This window comes from Podarcis gaigeae (assembly GCF_964106915.1).
Source record: "Podarcis gaigeae genome assembly, chromosome: 3".
Classification (NCBI taxonomy): Eukaryota; Metazoa; Chordata; class Lepidosauria; order Squamata; family Lacertidae; genus Podarcis; species Podarcis gaigeae.
In genome coordinates, this window is record NC_139680.1 from 110,084,372 (window position 1) to 110,104,657 (window position 20,286).

At 45.3% G+C, this 20,286-nt stretch overlaps 1 protein-coding gene across 4 annotated transcripts in view; it reads right to left on the reverse strand.

Annotated features, from left to right (window-relative positions):
• PSME4 (proteasome activator subunit 4) overlaps positions 1-20,286 on the reverse strand; it is an 85,304-nt gene that overhangs the window by 17,736 nt on the left and 47,282 nt on the right. For all 4 annotated transcript variants that reach the window (XM_083732997.1, XM_083732996.1, XM_083732999.1 and 1 more), the window contains 16 exons: positions 19,402-19,497; positions 18,106-18,161; positions 17,657-17,713; positions 17,351-17,406; positions 17,165-17,263; positions 15,736-15,798; positions 15,414-15,509; positions 14,609-14,740; positions 13,124-13,333; positions 10,867-11,003; positions 10,394-10,447; positions 8,796-8,925; positions 5,011-5,092; positions 4,007-4,160; positions 2,056-2,125; positions 494-619 (listed from right to left, as the gene is read on the reverse strand). In XM_083732997.1, the coding sequence (XP_083589123.1) occupies positions 494-619; positions 2,056-2,125; positions 4,007-4,160; positions 5,011-5,092; positions 8,796-8,925; positions 10,394-10,447; positions 10,867-11,003; positions 13,124-13,333; positions 14,609-14,740; positions 15,414-15,509; positions 15,736-15,798; positions 17,165-17,263; positions 17,351-17,406; positions 17,657-17,713; positions 18,106-18,161; positions 19,402-19,497 (1,618 nt within the window). The remainder of the gene's footprint in view (positions 1-493; positions 620-2,055; positions 2,126-4,006; positions 4,161-5,010; positions 5,093-8,795; positions 8,926-10,393; positions 10,448-10,866; positions 11,004-13,123; positions 13,334-14,608; positions 14,741-15,413; positions 15,510-15,735; positions 15,799-17,164; positions 17,264-17,350; positions 17,407-17,656; positions 17,714-18,105; positions 18,162-19,401; positions 19,498-20,286) is intronic.

Consider the following 20,286-nt stretch of genomic DNA (forward strand, 5'->3'; position numbering starts at 1 on the left):
GTCCACAGACAGCTTTCCGAGTCATGTGGCCAGCATGGCTAAACCGCTTTTGGTGCAACGGGAAACTGTGACGGAAACCAGAGCACATGGAAATGCTGTTTACCTTCCTGCCACAGCAGTACCTATTTATCTACTTGAACTGGTGTGCTTTCAAACTGCTAGGTTGGCAGGAGCTGGGACAGAGCAACGGGAGCTCACCCCGTCATGGGGATTCGAACTGCTGACCTTCCAATCAGCAAGCCCAAGAGGCTCAGTGGTTTAGACCACAGTGCCACCTCCCTTTAATAGAGGGGCTAAGGACAACGTCATTATGGCACTCATTCACAGCTTCATAAACTATGGTTTAAGAGACCTTGGTTCAATTGTCCGAACTGGACCAATATGCGGAATACAGAAATTTAACTGCATGGGTCATATATTATAGAGCTTTTTGCCAAGGATTTTATCATTTTCTAGAAGGTGTAACTAATCAAAGAAATAGATAACTGGTTACCTTGAAGAGGCAAAATCTGCGAGGATTAAATTTATCCTTTCCTTTTCTGTCTTCTAAAGAAAGAAACTTGATTAACTGCTCAACAAATTTTGGATCAGAAAAATGATCATAAATGACCTGTTCCGCCTGTAAAAAAAGAAGAAGAAACAAGAGCACAATGAAACTAAAAGGCCTTGTTTGGTTCGTACAACAGTCAGGCATCATCCTGGAAAAAAAGTCTGCATAGTTTATGGTCTCAGATATGTGACACCTTAACAAAAACAGGCATTTGGGGTCAAAGGAAACGTTATTCACGAGTGCAGCTCATTTCAAAGCAGCTTCATAATGTGCAAATACCAATAGAAATCTGGGTTCCTGTGAAATTAATCAGAGCCAGGACATCAGTTGCTGCAACTCAATTGACAACCTTTGAACCAGCCTCATTTTTCCAGGCTCATTAGAAGAACTGCAAGACTTTCAGAATCCTGGCAAGGACAAAATACTCTTAAATCTTAAGCATTGAAAGACCTTGTGTAGCTTTCTACAGCAGTGCTTTTCCTTTTGCTAACTTTCCATCCTCGTTACAGATAGGTAGCCGTGTTGGTCTGCCATAGTCAAAAAAAATTCCTTCCAGTAGCACCTTAAAGACCAACTAAGTTCAAAAAAAATTCCTTCCAGTAGCACCTTAAAGACCAGCTTAGTTGGTCTTTAAGGTGCTACTGGAAGGAATTTTTTTTTCCATCCTCGGTTCAGCAATCATTTTGAGTTGACAAGACAACCCACATGCTTCATAAACCAGGGTGGTGCACTGAAAACAGGTATAGCTAACATGGTGTGCTCCAGATAATTTTTTGGTCTACATCACCCCTGACTACTGGTGATCCAGGCTGGGACTGATGGGAAATACAGACCAATAACATCTGGAGAGCACCAAGTTGGCCACCTTTGAAGTAAAGTAATAGCCAAAGCATCCACGGGTGGCCAGAAATCATCAACTTTTTTTGAATGGCTGCTCATCGCTTTTATGGAGAGAAACAAACTGAGTGCCTCCTGACTTGGGAAAGAAAACTGAAGGGCGGGCACAAATGGGAACAAGTAACACGAATTCATGGCAAGCCGTTGCTTATGGCTTCTTTGACGTGCACTGGGTCACATAAATGAGATTCTATAATGGCCCATGCAAGAATCGCTTCATGTTGCAATTATTGTTAAAAACACATGTGCGACACAGTCAAGAGAACCTGTGTAGCAGCTGTTTTAACTAATGTTCCCATTAGGGAAAATGATCAAGCTATTACATTTATCATTTATAAAGTGAATCACCATGTTGGGGGGCAGGCAGGATAATGTGAAACACGATCAGAATAACCATGGAGCTTACCAAAAAGTTTTTTGGTGTATAGGGAAGTCATTAATTGCATTCTTATTTTGCCTAGGTTTCTATGTGGAATCCAGATTACACATTTGGGCTTTGGAATCGTTCAAACATGCACAATCACAACAGGAATAAATATATATATATGCTCAAGCTTGAATCAGTCCCAGGAAATACTTTCAGTGGAGTTTTAAAATATCACATTCACCTCTGAAAGCTCATCTCTACTCCTCCCAAGCTTTGGTTGCTCTTCAGCAGAAGCATAAATCTCCATATTTCTAGAAATGGTGAAGAGAAAAAAAAGTAATCAAGATAGGTTTCAATATTTTTGAACAAAAAATGTAGGTACAGCATTTCCTGGGTCACTGTTCCAGTATAGCAATGACAAAGGGAGGCAAGCTTCTACAGAGCTCTAACGTGTTATTTTTTAAAAGGTAGCATGGCCAAATCAAAATTTAGACCCCACCGCAACTCACTGTAGCAAAATGTGTTAGGTAGATCAAACTCCAAAGAGCTGAATATGTTTAAAAGGTATATTGGAGAAATAATGTTGCTGCTGCCCCAAAACAAGAATAAGCAGAGTATGTATACTGTTGTATACCAGAAGGAATGTCTTCGCTGGCATCGTTCAGCCCGGACACTGCGGTCCAGTTCCAAGAGTCTTCTGGCGGTTTCCTCACTGCCTGAAGGGAACCATGTAGAGGGCCTGATGCCCTCCCATCAGATGTCATGGAAATAAACAACAACTATCTTAAGAACTTAATTTGTTCCGGAGGTCTGTTCTTAACCTGAAACTGTTCTTAACCTGAAGCACCACTTTAGCTAATGGGGCCTCCCGCTGCCTCTGCGCTGCCATTGCACAATTTCTGTTCTCATCCTGAAGCAAAGTTCTTAACCCGAGGTAATATTTCTGGGTTAGCGGAGTCTGTGGTCGGGATGCGGGTGGCACTGTGGGTTAAACCACAGAGCCTAGGACTTGCCAATCAGAAGGTTGGCGGTTCGAATCCCTGCAACGGGGTGAGCTCCCATTGCTTGGTCCCTGCTCCTGCCAACCTAGCAGTTCGAAAGCACATCAAAGTGCAAGTAGATAAATAGGTACCGCTCCGGCGGGAAGGCAAACGGTGTTTCCGTGCACTGCTCTGGTTCTCCAGAAGTGGCGTAGTCATGCTGGCCACATGACCCGGAAGCTGTACGCCGGCTTCCTTGGCCAATAAAGTGAGATGAACCCCAGAGTCGGCCACGACTGGACCTAATGGTCAGGGGTCCCCTTTACCCTTTACCTAGCGGAGTCTGTAACCTGAAGCGTATGTAACCTGAGGTACCACTGTATAGGGATGTTTGTAATGCTTGATATTTTGCTGTGTTTTTATTATGTTGGAAGTCTTCTAGAGGGGCTAGGGCAACCCAGTCAGATGGGCTGGATATACCGTATTTTTCGCCCTATAGGACGCACCGTTCCATAAGGCGCACCTAGTTTTTTTTTTTGGGGGGGGGGAAATAAAGGGGGAAAAATATTTCCCCCCCAGGCACGGGGCTGGGGCGGGGGAGGCCCGAGCTTCCCCCGACCCCAGTCCCCAAACAGGCAGCTCTCTGCAAGCCGTGGGAGCCCAGTGCTGGCTCCCGCTGCTTGCGGAGAGGTCCGCGAAGCCTGGACGTGCTGATCTCAGCGCGCGCAGGCTTCGGCATGCAGGCAACTCTCGGCAAGCAGCGGGAGCACTCCCCCTGCTTGCGGAGAGGTCCGCGAAGCCTGGAGAGTGAGAGGGGTCGGTGCGCACCGACCCCTCTCGCTCTCCAGGCTTCAGCGAAAGCCTGCATTCGCCCCATAGTACGCACACACATTTCCCCTTCATTTCTGGAGGGGAAAAAGTGCGTCCTATAGGGCGAAAAATACGGTAAGTACTACTACTACTAGTTGTTGTTATACCAGCAAGACAACCGTTAGAAGGCTGTTGACAGAGGCAACAAGGGAGCTTTAAGTCCCGCAAGGGGGAACATGTGGCCCTCCACAAATCCTAGAACTCCAACTCCCATCAGCCTCCACTAGCACAACCGGTGGTTCCATGATGATGCAACACCTGGAGGGCTACAGGTTCCCCATCTGTGCCCCAGTCCCTTCCAGGTTCACCAGAGGAGGGGGGACGGGACAAGCCAGTACTTACTGAGGCCAGGTGTAGTAACCCCAGTGTGTTTTCTCCACAAAACGACAGGCCTCCCAAGCTTCTTTAGTCTTTGGTAACCTTGCACTGTCATAATGCAGCCACTGGTTGTCAGGTCTGTCGCCGGCCCTGATCTCAGGAAGCTGAGGGGCTCCACCTGCTCACACACACAAAAAGAGAAAGCAACTGTTATATTATTGATCCTGTGAATCAGTTCCTGTGATTGGAACTATTTTATTTCTTTATCAAATTTATATACCGCCTGTCATCAACAATCAGGTTTTTTAAAAAAACCAAGACAGTCAGTTTTAAGAATCTGTATATATACCATTTCCCCCCACCCTTTTCACATGAATTTCCAGAAGAAATCTGAGAATTTCTTGGGCGATCTACATTTTCTATATAAAGGAAAGCCATGCAGTTTGCTTTCAGATGACAATAAAACCACTAAACCTGCAGTACGAACCTAACTTCTCTTTACTTCGTCAAATTAAAATAATTAAAACAAAAAACAAGCACAAGTATAAAAAGCCCATCAAAATGTACAATATTACCATGGGCTTTACTGAAAATTAGCTCAATCGTTGCCTTTGTCGCTGAAGAACACCAGGATTTACCATCTTGGGAAGACTGTAGGGTTCCATCTTTGGCACTTTAATGGGGACAAAACTCCCTGCAGCAAAGATCTATTGCAAAGATTTTAAGCTTCGATAACCGGCAACTTCTGGAGGGCCCTACATTACCTGGCCCCACTTTCCCTGATCTAGGGTACGGTTCAATGAGTGAAGCATGCAACTGTCTCCACCCATCCTCAAGCCGCCATTTTGTTTCCTGCTCTGAATGATAGATCTTAGGGTTCCAGTAGAAAGAAAAATAGATCCTGCAAGCTTGAAATCTGACACCCCCTATATAACACAGTACATAGTTCACATATACACACTAAAAAAACAACTTCATGGGGGGAAAGCAACTCGGTGCTTGCAAGCGTTTTTGTTCAGAAGACTTACTGATTTGGAACGGGCAGATGGACAACTTCTTGTGAGGCCTCTTCAGCTGCTTGAGGATGCCAGCCACAGCAGAAATCGCCATCTTTTTTGAAAAAAGGAAAAGAAAAGTTTAGCTCATGTGTTTTAAAAATTCAGTGCAAGCAACTGCTTCATTGCTATCTTAAAAAAGAAAGCTGCTCTCCCTTCCTCACGCCCAATATTACAGAACTACGCAAGGAGTGGACTCCTGCCTGTTGATCCATAGGAAGAAGTGGTGTCCTTCCAAAACAATCTGCACCCACGTTTTCATCCAATCCCAAGGAAAATAACTTTCTGGTTTACCCAGCGGCTTTGAGTAACTGTAAAAGGAAGCATAAAAGCTGGACTCACCCCCCTCCTTCACAGCACTAAATTTGACCCACAAATCTTCTCGTTTATTTTCTCCTAATGGTTCACCCTATGCTTCCTGTGGTTCAGTGAGGAAGAGACTAGAGTTCAGTGGAGGAACTTGTGTCCTGCATAAGGAAGGCTTGAAGTTGGAGAACCTCTTTTGGACTTTTTGTGTAAAAGGAAAACAAATTAATACGAGTCATTTGGGTTGGAAGATTGTGAAAAGTATTGCCTCACAGAAAACAGATCAGTTGGATGCCATTCTTGAGTTAATATTTTGAGTAATTTTTTTCATGTGACTGACAGGCAGAAAATCGGAAGTACTTTTTATTTTTCCTTTTTCTCTCCTCACTTCTTTTTTTCTATCTTTTCCTTTGCTGTTTCTTTTCTCTGTCCCCCTGTTTTTGGTTTTTATTTAGATTAGTTTCTTTGATCTTATCGTATTATGAAAAAGCTTATCATATTATGAAAAGGCTCCAGTTTCAATGCCTGGCATCCAATGACCAAAAAGCAACAAAAAAGGCTTTTATGGGTATGTTCATAGCAAAAGGAAGAACAAAGAAACAGTGGGGTCACTCAGAGGAGAAGATGGTGAAATGCAAACAGGGGACACAGAAAGGGCTGAACTCCTCCATGCCTTCTTTGCCTCAGTCTTCTCCGATAAAGAAAACAATGCCCGACCTGAAGAATTTGGTGCAAATGATTCAGCAGAGGAAACACAGCCCAGCATAACTAAGGAGATAGTACAAGAATACTTGGCTAGTTTAGATGTACTCAAGTCTCCAGGACCAGATGAACTGCAGCCAAGAGTATTAAAAGAACTGGCAGATGTGATCTCAGAACCACTGGCAGTCATCTTTGAGAATTCCTGGAGAACAGGCGAAGTCCCGGCAGACTGGAGGAGGGCAAATGTTGTCCCTATTTTCAAAAAGGGGAAAAGAGAGGACCCAGATAATTACCGCCCAGTCAGTCTGACATCAATACCAGGGAAGATTCTGGAGCAGATCATTAAGCAAACAGTCTGTGAGCACCTAGAAAGGAATGCTGTGATCACCAATAGTCAGCATGGATTTCTGAAAAATAAGTCATGTCAGACGAACCTGATCTTGTTTTTTGACAGAATTACAAGCCTGGTAGATGAAGGGAACGCAGTGGATGTAGCCTATCTCGATTTCAGCAAGGCATTTGACAAGGTGCCCCATGATATTCTTGTAAAGGAGCTGCTAAAATGCGGTCTTGACTATGCTACCACTCAGTGGATTTGTAACTGGCTGACTGACCGAACCCAAAGGGTGCTCATCAATGGTTCCTCTTCATCCTGGAGAAGAGTGACTAGTGGGGTGCCACAGGGTTCTGTCTTGGGCCCGGTCTTATTCAACATCTTTATCAACAACTTGGATGATGGACTCAAGGGCATCCTGATCAAATTTGCAGATGACACCAAACTGGGAGAGGTGGCTAACACCCCAGAGGACAGGATCACACTTCAAAACGACCTTGACAGATTAGAGAACTGGGCCAAAACAAACAAGATGAATTTTAACAGGGTGAAATGTAAAGTATTGCACTTGGGCAAAAAAAATGAGAGGCACAAATACAAGATGGGTGACACCTGGCTTGAGAGCAGTACATGTGAAAAGGATCTAGGAGTCTTGGTTGACCACAAACTTGACATGAGCCAACAGTGTGATGCGGCAGCTAAAAAAGCCAATGCAATTCTGGGCTGCATCAATAGGAGTATTGCATCTAGATCAAGGGAAGTAATAGTGCCACTGTATTCTGCTCTGGTCAGACCTCCCCTGGAGTACTGTGTCCAGTTCTGGGCACCACAGTTCAAGAAGGACACTGACAAACTGGAATGTGTGCAGAGGAGGGCAACCAAAATGGTCAAAGGCCTGGAAACAATGCCCTATGAGGAACGGCTAAGGGAGCTGGGCATGTTTAGCCTGGAGAAGAGGAGGTTAAGGGGTGATATGATAGCTATGTTCAAATATATAAAAGGATGTCACATAGAGGAGGGAGAAAGGTTGTTTTCTGCTGCTCCAGAGAAGCGGACACAGAGCAATGGATCCAAACTACAAGAAAGAAGATTCCACCTAAACATTAGGAAGAACTTCCTGACAGTAAGAGCTGTTCGACAGTGGAATTTGCTGCCAAGGAGTGTGGTGGAGTCTCCTTCTTTGGAGGTCTTTAAGCAGAGGCTTGACAACCATATGTCAGGAGTGCTCTGATGGTGTTTCCTGCTTGGCAGGGGGTTGGACTCGATGGCCCTTGTGGTCTCTTCCAACTCTATGATTCTATGACCAAGCAACAAGTGATGGAAAAGATCTCTCCTTAAGACCCCGGAGAGCCACTGTAAAGGGACCCCTGACAGTTAAGTCCAGTCGTGAATGACTCTGGGTTTGCGGCGCTCATCTCGCTTTACAGGCTGAGGGAGCCAGTGTTTGTCCGCTCTGCAGACAGTTTTTCCGGGTCATGTGGCCAGCATGACTAAGCCACTTCTGGCGCAACGGAACACTGACACCAGAGCAGCGCACGGAAACGCCGTTTAGCTTCCTGCTGGAGCGGTACCTATTAATCCACTTGCACTTTGACGTGCTTTCGAACTGCTAGGTTGGCAGGAGCAGGGACCGAGCAATGGGAGCTCACCCCGTTGTGGGAATTCAAACCGCCAACCTTCCGATTGGCAAGCCCAAGAGGCTCAGTGGTTTAGACCACAGCGTCACCTGCGTCCCATGATTTAGTAATGATTTATTAAGGCCTAAAGGGACGCAGGTGGCGCTGTGGGTTAAAGCCTCAGCGCCTAGGACTTGCCGATCGAAAGGTCGACGGTTCGAATCCCTGCGGCGGGGTGCGCTCCCGCTGCTCGGTCCCAGCGCCTGCCAACCTAGCAGTTCGAAAGCACCTCCGGGTGCAAGTAGATAAATAGGGACCGCTTACCAGCGGGAAGGTAAACGGCGTTTCCGTGTGCGGTTCTGGCTCGCCAGAGCAGCGATGTCACGCTGGCCACGTGACCCGGAATTGTCTCCGGACAGCGCTGGCCCCTGGCCTCTTAAGTGAGATGGGCGCACAACCCCAGAGTCTGTCAAGACTGGCCCGTACGGGCAGGGGTACCTTTACCTTTACCTTTTATTAAGGCCTAATTCATCCCTTCACTTTGGGCTGCAGTGAAAGTCCAAAAGGGAATGTCAGTGGTGTGAGTTATGCAAAGTGGTTTCCTTTGCACACTGGGCAAATCAGCAAGCCAGCATGTGTCCACCAAGTTTGACCTTTGCCCAGGACATGGCAGTGTGGAAGCAAAATGCATATTAATCTCATTTACAAGAACAGCAGCAGGTATCACTTTGCCTTTGGGTTAAGAGGAATGGGATCAGTACTGGCAACTAACCATTTAAATCCATTTGCCATTTTCTTACCTTGCGAACCACTAGGGCGTCGTGGTTGAGACATTTCACAAAGAATTTGATGGCTCTCGGAGGCAGCACCCTGTCGTCTCTTAACAGCAGGGACAGAAAACCGACACCAATGTGCTCAAACTTCCAGGGGCTGAGGAGGAAAGGGAGGAAATGGAATCAAATAGCCTTTTGGGACAGAGTGAATGAATGCAGTTATCAAGCACAATTTAGAGCCAAACCAATTCCTCCGGCCACTGTTAACAGCTCTCCACTCCAGCGTTTGCACACAAGAGGCCCAACTCTCATTTGCACTACAACAGCTCTAATTTTAAGGTGGTGTGTGTGGTAGTAGAGATATATGCAATTGAAATTGTCCAAGTTAAATGCATATAAGATGCGATAGTTTCGATATTAGAATTGCACATATCTCTACTACCACACACACCACCTTAAAATTAGTCGAAGGCCGGCTGTTTGAAACCCCACAAATTAAATGCGGAGTCGTTGTGAGGGGAGGGCCTTACTCAGGAAGCAAGGCTCCCTCATCTCACTGGGACTGGGATGCTTCCATGAGATCTCGCAAGAGCATCTCAGGGCTTCTGGAGCCATTACGCCACTTCTGGAAGCCCCAGGATGCTCACACAGGGGTTTAATAATAATAATAATAATAATAATAATAATAATAATAATAATTTATTTCTACCTTGCCCATCTGGCTGGGTTTCTCCAGCAACTCTGGGCGGCTTCCAACAAAGTAGTAAAATACAGTAGTCTGTTAAACATTAAAAAGCTTCCCTTATAATGTTCCCTTAACCATTAAAAGCTTTCCCTTCCAAGGGTTTGAGTATACACGGTTTTGCTTATACACTGAACCACTGGAACCGAACTCCTGCGTAAGACTGTAAGATACGATTAATCATAATGTACTTAAAGGCATGGAGTTTCCAAAATTTTTAAAAAATAAATCCCCATAGGGGAAGGAAGATGAAGAATGTCAACAGCATTTGAAGGTCAACACTTCTGCAGCCTTCTATAATGCCCAAATGAGGACTTTCAATGAGTTGGGGATTTACTTCAAGATAAGGACATTGTTAAAAAGAAAAACATGAAGAGTCAAGAGATGGTACCATGATCCATCTTCAGACAATTTACAACAAAAATGCAATCTACTCAGAAGCAGGTACTGAGCAAAACATTCAGAATTTATTGTTAGCTAAAGCACGGGTGGAGTACCTGTGACTCAGCACATGCAGGACTACAGATGCCATCATCCCTAACCATTGGTCAAGCTGGCTAGGGCTGGTAGGTGTTTGGCGTCCAACAGCATTGGGGAGGGTACGGGTTCCCTGTCCCTGAGTTAAATTATCACATTATTCAGCTCTGATCCCGTAAGACCTGTGGGGGAGTGGTGCTGTCGTGTGTCAAAATATCTGGGCTCAATCTTCTTTTGATTCCCTTTTATACGAACAGAAACCTTGAAAGAAAACTGTTTTATCTGCCACAGAATTTAGAATGGGGACTGGGAAAAGAATCACATAGAATAATCTCACAATCCTGTCTAAAAGTCTCTCAAAGCCAGAGAATGATTTACATTTTGGAAATGAAACATGCATACTTACAGATTTCTTTGATCCACACAATCTAACAGCTTGTTAATCAGGTTTTCATAGTTTCTGAAAATGAAAAGAAACATTCCGATATTAATCATTTAGGTCCTCAATAACATGCAGTGTGCCTCCTCTGCTTCTGCTACCTGCTAAAATAATACAATTCTTTGTGGTAGCCGCTGCATATGAAAGACTTACCACAAGGTGCCTTACAAGAAAAATTTAAACTGAGCACCACATTTTCCAGTTTGTCTATCAACCCAGACATGTTGAAGTGTTCATGAACAGACAAGACAGTCATTTTTTTCTTAGAAGCAAAAGAGGCAAAAACTGGTGAACAGCAAATTAAGCTTTATATACATTCTGGAAAAGTGAAATTTCTAGCTATTTACTTATTTTACTGCAAAATAAAATGAATAGTTAAGACATATTATTGCAAAGTTAAATAAAATGTTAATTTTATTCTATGGCCCCGGTGCACTTACTGAGAGGACTCAGCATTCCTTTCTTTCTGTCGCTGAATTCCCTGTTGGAGCTCCTCTGAACTAAGACTCGTCCAGTTGTTCTGCAGAACCCCCGACTTCTGCATGAGAACAGCGACCTCAACACATTTCTCCGGAACCTGGCAAAGTAGGGAGATGCAAATTAAGTCTCTGACAGAACAAGGACATTCCTCCCTAGGGAAACACGCGGCGTTTTATGGATTCAAAAGACCTTCACTGCCACACAAAAAACTCTCTAAAATATATATTCAGTCTATCAAATGAATAATACTGCTTTTGGAGAAATATTCCAAAAGCCCACTAATCCTAGCCCCTACTTGGAGCATCATTCCTTAATTTTTGTGATCATTTACGTACCGTATTTTTCACCCTATAGGACGCACATTTCCCCTCCAAAAATGAAGGGGAAATGTGCATGTGTCCTATGGGGCAAATGCAGGCTCCTTGGCTTCAGCGATAGCAATGCGAAGCCTCCGAAGCCTGCGCTCCGGAGGCTTCGCGTTGCTTTCACTGAAGCCAGGAGAGTCTGCTCTTTGAGGCTGGCGGTGGGGGAAAGCAGCGCTTCCTCCCACCACCAGCCCCACAAGCTGGGTCGAAAAGCCCGCAGGAGCTGCGCGCTCTTTAAAGAGCGTGCCACTCTTGGGGGCTTTTCCCCAAGGAGGGAGAAGGGACTGACTGGCCGAGTCCGTCCCTTCTCCCTCCTGTGGGCTTTTGCGGGAGATGGGGGAATTCCCCCACCTCCCGCAGAAGCCATGCGCTCTTTAAACGGGCTGCACGGCTTCTGCTGGCTTTTCTACGAGGTGGGGGAATTCCCCCACCTCGTAGAAAAGCCTGCAGGATGCCGCACAGCCTTTAAAGAGCGCGCCGCTCTTGGGGGCTTTTCCCCAAGGAGGGAGAAGGGACTGACTGGCCGTTTCAGTCCCTTCTCCCTCCTGGTCAAAAAGCCCGCAGGAGTCACGCGCAGCTCCTGTGGGCTTTTGCGGGAGGTGGGGGAATTCCGCCACCTCCCGCAAAAACAGGGAGAAGGTCTTGGAGTAGCGCACAGAGCTGCGGGGCGGGGAGGGGGATCATATTTTTTCCCTTGATTTCCCCCCCCCCCTGAAAACTAGGTGCGCCCTATGGGCGGGTGCGCCCTATAGGGCGAAAAATACAGTATCTCTGCACTGCATCTTCCTCTCCACTCTCCCAAAGGAATTTGGCCTTTTTGAAAACTGTAACTGCACAAATGCTTTAAAAGTTGTATTTTCACATCCCTGTCAGAAACACCTCATATAACAACCATCCAAATGTTCTGTTCCTGTAGTAATTATCTTAGAGGCACCTAGTCATTAATAATAAGAATAAGAGTAAGAATAAGAATAATAATTTGTAATTTATACCCCGCCCATCTGGCTGAGTTTCTCCAGCCACTCTGGGCGGCTCCCAATCGAGTGTTAAAAACAATACAGAATTAAATCATTAGCTGCGGCTCCCCAACACGTAACAAAACACATGTCATAAGGGCTTCTTCATGCTGCGAGTAGCTCCACAATTCACCACTGCTGCATGTACCTGGGTGTTCAGCTATGTGCTTCCCACAGTATCTGGGCTGTGAGTTTCATGGTAAGTGCAGACAGGGGTTTAAAGTGTGGGCCTCATACATGCCTCTTCATGGGTCCCTGTGGTATTTCCCTCTGCTTTGCAACCAAAAAAGGCTCCCAGAGCAGGTTACAAAGATCTGCTGATGCGTCACCCATGAAAACGCAGCAACTGCCTGCTGTTTTGATCTGGAAGCTCCTTGACTGTAGCACATCCATTCCATAGCAAGCCCTGCACCAGATGTAAACCTATTTGACCCATTTTGTGTATTACCACTGGCAGCACAATCGTCCAGCAGGAACACAAAAACCGAGCAGGGTCTATTCTGGATGGTAAATCACATTTCTCTGCTGGCATACTGTCCTGAGCCCCCAGTTTCACGAATCCTGGGGGAACCGTTTAATTTTTGTGCACAAAAATTACTTGGTTGCCTAGCATGCAAACGGTTTTCATTCATGACGGCAATCACTCTGCCGGCATAACGTTGGAAGCAGGAATGAATGAAGCACTACCTTGAACCCAGTTTGATTGGCCCTGGTGGCCCACCCTCAAGACTCGCACATGCCGCTACTGGGTTCCAGGATCATCACGCAACCGCTGGCAATCCCTTCACCCAGTTATTCCTAACAGTTGCTTAGTGAAGAAGATCTTTCATGCTTACTGTAAAATCCAATCCTATTGTTTCATACTGCCGATGAATCTTCTCTGCAAGGTCATCAAATAGTCGGACTATGGATGGTTTTTCCAGAGACATTGCTTTGCTAAGTCCAGAAGAGACTATTGCAGGCCAGGTTTGGACAATGCAGTCCCAGTCATGAAGATTTGCCAGGCACACCCCACTGTGGTTTCCAAGAAGGCAATACAAGGCACCCTACAGAAAAGAGGTTTGAGGACACATTTATTAACCTAGAATTGATTGTATAGCTTCAAAGAACTGCAGCAAAGTATGTGTACTGTTAGGTGCCTACAGAGTCGTCTATACAGTTGTCATTTCAGAAACACTAATTTAAGTGATTTATTCTATGAGGCAGCGGCAAGGAAACGTTCCTGCATCATTTTACCTAACAGTAAATATGCAGCATACTCAATAGGGACAGGGTTCCTAAAGTGCCCCATCAGCAGAAGCCCTGTGCAAGGACTTCTGCTAGTGTAACAGGGCTCCCACCACTCCACATGCCCAAAATTGGCTTTGGGGGGGGAGGGGTTTGAGAAAATATCCAGAATAACGTTCAGGGATATCATTCTATCTGGCAAGCTGCAATGTTTGCAGAACCGAATGTCCGTAACACCGTGATGCTGAATTACACCCTATACACTTCTGACATTACTTTTTAAAAGCAGCTCTTTCATCTTAGAAGCACTTGCTTCACTCTTCCAAGGCTGCAGGCACAATGCAGAAGCTTGTTCCTTTAAGCTATCGCTCTGCATTCAGATAATATTCTTCTTCACAACTAACTAAATGGAAAAGAGGAGATATTTACAGTTGCACATCTCTCAATCCCATAAGCCCCCAACTAATGCAAAAAGTTAATGGAACACAGTTAATGGAATGAATGTGGTTTTAAAGAATTGGTTGTTTTCCTCATGTTGTTTTCCTTGTCATCCCATTTTCCTCTGTGGCGTGTTTTATATTGTATCTCGTGAAAGCCACTCTGGGCTTTATATTTTCAGCTAAACAGCAGAGTAAAAATAATAAATAAACTCCCCTTTACTGAAACGTTGTTCCAGTCCTTTTGTTACCACATCCAATCTAAGGGTTTAACTAAATAAGGAAGACTAAGTTCCTTGAGCCCATTCTACTGGATAAAAACTCCACCCTCCCATCTCACCCCACATTCAAACCAGTCCATGTTACAATGATTTAGAAAGGTGTCTGTGCTCAGGGTTTGCAGAAGGTATTAATAAAACAGCAGTCTCTGAAGAACGTGGGAAACACATTAGATTCAGGGGAGAAGGCAAGTCTTTGGTACACTGACATTAGTGTCATTTGTTTTTCATGATTACTGCAATTCACTACATACTGCTACTTACAAGTCACGCCACCACTTCAAAGTCATGCTAGCACAACTTCACAAGCCCGTTAATATGTGCATCACATAATACAAAACAGGAGCCTATGAAGAGACTGAAGAAGCGCCTGGCTTACTTTAAACTGCTGCTGGGTGACATCGTGCCCATCTGGCCGCAAAAACTCCAGAACCAAAGGAATGATGTCCCTGCAACAGAAGTTGTAAGTCCCCAGGGCTGTGAAGAACGCATGCTGAGCTTTGTTTCTGACCTAAAGAAACAACAAACACAGACAGTTGCACAAAAGCTGAAGACAGGAACTATAAACTTCAATTAATGAATGTTTTTCCGCACCTGCTTGCGTTTCAGGCTGACCCCTGGAATTTTATGAGTCTCCCCCTTTGGATCATGCCACGAGGGACAGGAACCACTAGCCATTAGCCCAGGCTTCCCCAAACTCGGCCCTCCAGATGTTTTTGGCCTACAACTCCCCTGATTCCTAGCTAGCAGGACCAGTGGTCAGGGATGATGGGAATTGTAGTCTCAAAACATCTGGAGGGCTGAGTTTGAGGAAGCCTGCATTAGCCAAGCATCTGCAGAGGAGAAGGGCAACCCCTATGCCATGTGAATGAAACTGCCCATCTCCCCCCCCTTTTTTTCAACAGCTTTTGGGGTGTCCTGGTTTTTACTTTTTGAAATATGGCAAACCCTAACAGAGCTGGTGTCATTGCTCCTGACGAGAATGGCAGTGGTTGAAAAAGTGGCCAGTCTTTTGCCAAACCGAAAGAATATCACTGAAAAGAAGAAAGCTAGCACACAGTGCCTTCGCATAGGTTTTTGCCCTAAAAACAGAACAGATCTGTATGACCTGCAAACACTAGTTTGAAAGCCAACCCCATTAACACCCTGACTGCAGAAAATTGACATACCCAACATATGCTTACCTGGCCATATGAACTTGTGGACAAACGCAGGAGGTCCCTGATCAAGTCTTGGTGTACTTTTTTATACTCACAGCCTTCAACAGTGAGTGTTCTTAGCTAAACAGAAAAGGCTAAATTAGAATACATAGAATCATAGAATCATAGACTCATAGAGTTGGAAGAGACCACAAGGGCCATTGAGTCCAACTCCCCGCCAAGCATGTGCTTGTGTGTGTTCACGTTATAAATGTAAGGAACATGCATAAACAACAAGGCTTCAACTTTTTTTCAAATTCAAAGGTAACCAACAAGCAAACACTGGTTGTAAAGAAAGGCGCATTACCTCGTGCTGCAACATGACTCTGTCAATCAGCAGTGCTCTGATATGCTGTTTTTTGCCTTGAAGCTGAAAACAAGCAAGCAAACCCGTTAAGTACATGAAAACAGTTATACATGTTCGAAATCAGCTTCCTCCTTTTTCCTCATTTTCTCAGTTCGTCTTTCTCAGTATGTCCTACTGGTTAGCAACAAAGAAAACCCTATTCAAAGATGGCAACTGGCAGGTGAGATCATCAGTTGCTGCTTTATAGTGTCTAACACTGACAGAGCAACAGGAGCTCACCCCGTTGCGCTGATTCGAACCGCCAACCTTCTGATCAGCAAGCCCAAGAGGCTCAGTGGTTTAGAACACAGCACTACCTGCTCCCCCTTTACTGCCCTTCAAGTGCATAAAGGTAAAGGTAAAGGTACCCCTGCCCGTACGGGCCAGTCTTGACAGACTCTGGGGTTGTGCGCCCATCTCACTTAAGAGGCCAGGGGCCAGCGCTGTCCAGAGACACTTCCGGGTCACGTGGCCAGCGTGACATCGCTGCTCTGGCGAGCCAGAGCCGCACACGGAAACGCCGTTTACCTTCCCGCTGGTAAGCGGTCCCTATTTATCTACTTGCACCCGGAGGTGCTTTCGAACTGCTAGGTTGGCAGGCGCTGGGACCGAGCAGCAGGAGCGCACCCCGCTGCAGGGATTCGAACCGCCGACCTTTCAATCGGCAGGTCCTAGGCGCTGAGGCTTTAACCCACAGCGCCACCTGCATCCCCTTCAAGTGCATACAGTTGGGCAAATTTTCTCAGAAAATGTGTCCTGTTTCACAATGGGTCTGCTGCAATGATTGGCAGCTGTGCAATTAACAGCGGTTCAATTCAGCATCAACCTCCTACTCCATTGATGGCCAAACTTGGCCCTCCAGCTGTTTTTGGACTACAACTCCCATCATCCCTAGGTAACAGGGCAAGTATAACTATTGCACAACAACTATATTCCTACCCCACCCCCACCCCTCTGCCTTCTGAATGTGGTTCATTTATTCTGAAAGATTGTACGACAACATCCTGACATTAATATGAATACATTTTTTTCAACAACATGAACTGCTAGGATATTTTCCTGAATATCATTGGGGGGAGGGGTGTGTTAGTGCTGAAAAAAAGTATCGACAATTTGCTTCGTAAACAATTAATATTAAGTTAAGGTCCTATGTTTCCGTGTGCGGCGCTGGTGCTGGCTCGCCAGATGCAGCTTAGTCACGCTGGCCACGTGACCTAGAAGTGTCTTCAGACAGTGCCGGCTCCTAGCCTCTTGAGCGAGATGAGCACGCAACCCTAGAGTCGGTCACGACTGGCCCTTATGGGCAGGGGTACCTTTAAGGTCCTATGTAGCCCATAATTTCTTCCTGAGAGCTTCAGAAATGCCACTTTAGATAGGCTAAAATACATACCCTGTTCTCCATTGATTTTTTCACCAAGTTGAAGCTTTTCCACCGCGAATCAAACTCATGCTTGTGTGACCCTTGGAAATGTAAAAGGTCCCCAATGATCTGCAAAACAAGAACTTGCATTATACAGAGCAAATCCACCTGCCCAGCTTAAAATGTTAGAAAACATGCCAGACGTTATGGCTTTACCTTTATGATGAGAAACAAAGACTTTGTATCATCCTCTGAATGGTCAAGTATATAATCTATCATGGTAGAAAGGAAAATCCAATTCAGTAGGACAACTTAAAAGTGTTAGTTCATACACTACCGGACACTTTATTTAAGCTCAAATGCTTTATATAAGAATGGAAGCAGGCGTAAATCGTGATAGACTGTTCATTATGTTTCCACTTCCATCGCCAAAATTAGATTTTAAATCTGCATTGAACGACAAACCTTAAGTCATAGTAAGGGTGCAGGAGGACAAAAAGAAATGACTAAAAACGCACTTACGTAGCAGTTTCCTTGTGATTTTGCTGATGGATTCCCTGTAATTCGCTCTTGACAGATCTAGATAAGGTAAGACCAGTCGTTACTTATAGTAACGTTACTTATAGCTCTACATTACACGATGCTGCAAGATGCAGGTCACTGGAAAGCAGACATGCCAAAATAAACACAAAGGCAGATTTCATCGAACAGTACTAGATGGAGGGCATGAAAGGATCCATACAAACACACATACGTGCCTGCCTATGTTCATTAGGCATATATTTACACACACACACGATCTCCAGTGCACACATGTCCCTGGTATGTAAACAGGAACTTCCCCATCCTTTTCAGTGTCCGATATAAAGCCACACATGTACATCTAGGTGTCCCAAATACTGGAGTAATTCAGGCCGATTAGTTTTTGTACTGGTAGGCAACACATAATACAAAATATGGAACCAACTTACCATAGTCAACACCAGTATAGAGTTTGATCTCTTCTAAAGACACTAGGCTTGGGACCCTGCAGGACATACAATGCATCCGCACCATTGAAACAAAACATCTGATGCACTTTCCCAAATGCGTTTAATCATTGTTAACATTTATGAAGGCTAAGAACAGCTGCTACTATGATTTTCTGTAATTGAATAAAAGGCTTAAGAAAGCTGGCAAGGACAAGGAGGCCAGGCCAGGCTTCAGTTGCTGGGATTTCTGCATGTTATGTTAAGTGCTCATGAGCCACTTTGGGGGTCCAAGAGACAGCACAAAAAACTTGGATAGACATCAGTTTTATAACACTTTTAATTAGTATTCAACTGTTGCTTGTTTTGCTTGCATTTTCAAATTTTACTTTATGTTTTTATTTTTTATAAACAAGCCTTAAAATTATTCATAAACAGCAGTTTATAAATGCATTAAAAAAAACCAATGATTCCCACAAGTTGTATTTGGGTGAGATGTTTGACCAGTTTAGGTCTACGGCAATAGGTATGTGCTAAATAAGGAAATTATGGCAGCACCTTTACAAGAAAGTTTTCTTCCATATAAGAAGCTTTCCCCCTTAGCTTGCTATGGGGTCTATTACTTATTACCTGCCACAGCTCAGTGAGTGGACAGATGAACATTTGTGTAGGACAGACATCACTATATCCTTCAAATTCCCTGAGATAGCAACTACAAAACAGACACATAAATAGATTTCAAAAAACTAAGTGCAGGAGGCATTATTTCTTTACGAGAAACCAATGTATGCTGCAATCCTATGCCCACTTACTTGGGAGTAAGTCCCACTGAACTCAATGGGGCTTACTTCTGAGCAGGCAGGAGGAAGAGCTTAGTTGGTTAGACCATGGTGCTGATAATGCCAAGGTTGCAGGATAGATCCCCTTATGGGACATCTGCATATTCCTGCATTGCAGGGGGTTGGTCTAGATGATCTTCAGGAATTCCTTTCAACTGTAGGGTTCTATGTATAGACTGAACCATCAGTTATTCAGTGGCTTTGGTCAGGAGAAAGTTTTCAACCACCCAGTGCGAAGAGAACTTGCTGATGAAAAGCAGAGCTTCAAAACACTGTGATTCTCTCTCTCTCTGACTAGTCACTATGGGATGTATTGGGTGTTCTGAGTACATATGATTCTAGTGTAAAAGTAATACAAGTTTTACACAATCCTTTGTGACATCGGCAAGTATCAGCGTGTGATTTTTTTCTCTAGGCCACTCTACATATGCATTACCTGTGCAAAACAAAGTGTACTTACAGGTGCTCTACTCTGTTTCCTTTCAGAGGTGGCAGAATGTTCCCGGACCCGATCAGGCAATTGTGTACTATAGAAAGACACTGCTGCACATCATCTCTGAAAGCAAATGTTAAATGCATTTCAATATTTAAGGTAAGCAAACCTAGTTTTAGGTGGAGAGAGGGTTATTTGCAGACATGCCCACTAGAGGGTACTCTTGGGTAATCACGCAATTCTGGAATCCCAGAAGTCTGGAAAATACAGTGGTGCCCCGCAAGACGAACGCCTCGCAAGACGAAAAACCCGCTAGACGAAAGGGTTTTCCGTTTTTTGAGGCGCTTCGCAAGACGAATTTCCCTATGGGCTTGCTTCGCAAGAAGAAAGCCCATAGGGAAATCTCCGGGGACCTCTTTTAAATGCTGGCGGTGGGGAGCAAAGCCTTCCCCCCCCTCCGGCCTTCAGAAGAGGTCCAGGAAGGCCGGCGGGGGCCGAAAGGCTTTGCTCCCCACCGCCAGCATTTTAAAAGCGGTCCGGGATAGCAGGGAAGCGCTTCCCGCTATCCCGGACGGCTTTTGAAGGCAGGCGGCGGGGGGGACCAAGGACTTTTGCCCCCCACCCGCCTTCAGAAGAGGTCCTGGACCTCTTCTGAACGCCGGCGGGGGCAAAAGTCTTTGCTCTCCCCTGCCTGCCTTCCCGGGAGAGCGGAGAAAGCGCTGCGCTTTCTCCGCTATCCCGGACGGCTTTTGAAGGCAGGCGGCGGGGGGGAGCAAGGACTTTTGCCCCCCACCGGCCTTCAGAAGAGGTCCTGGACCTCTTCTGAACGCCGGCGGGGGCAAAAGTCTTTGCTCCCCCCTGCCTGCCTTCCCGGGAGAGCGGAGAAAGCGCTGCGCTTTCTCCGCTTTCCCG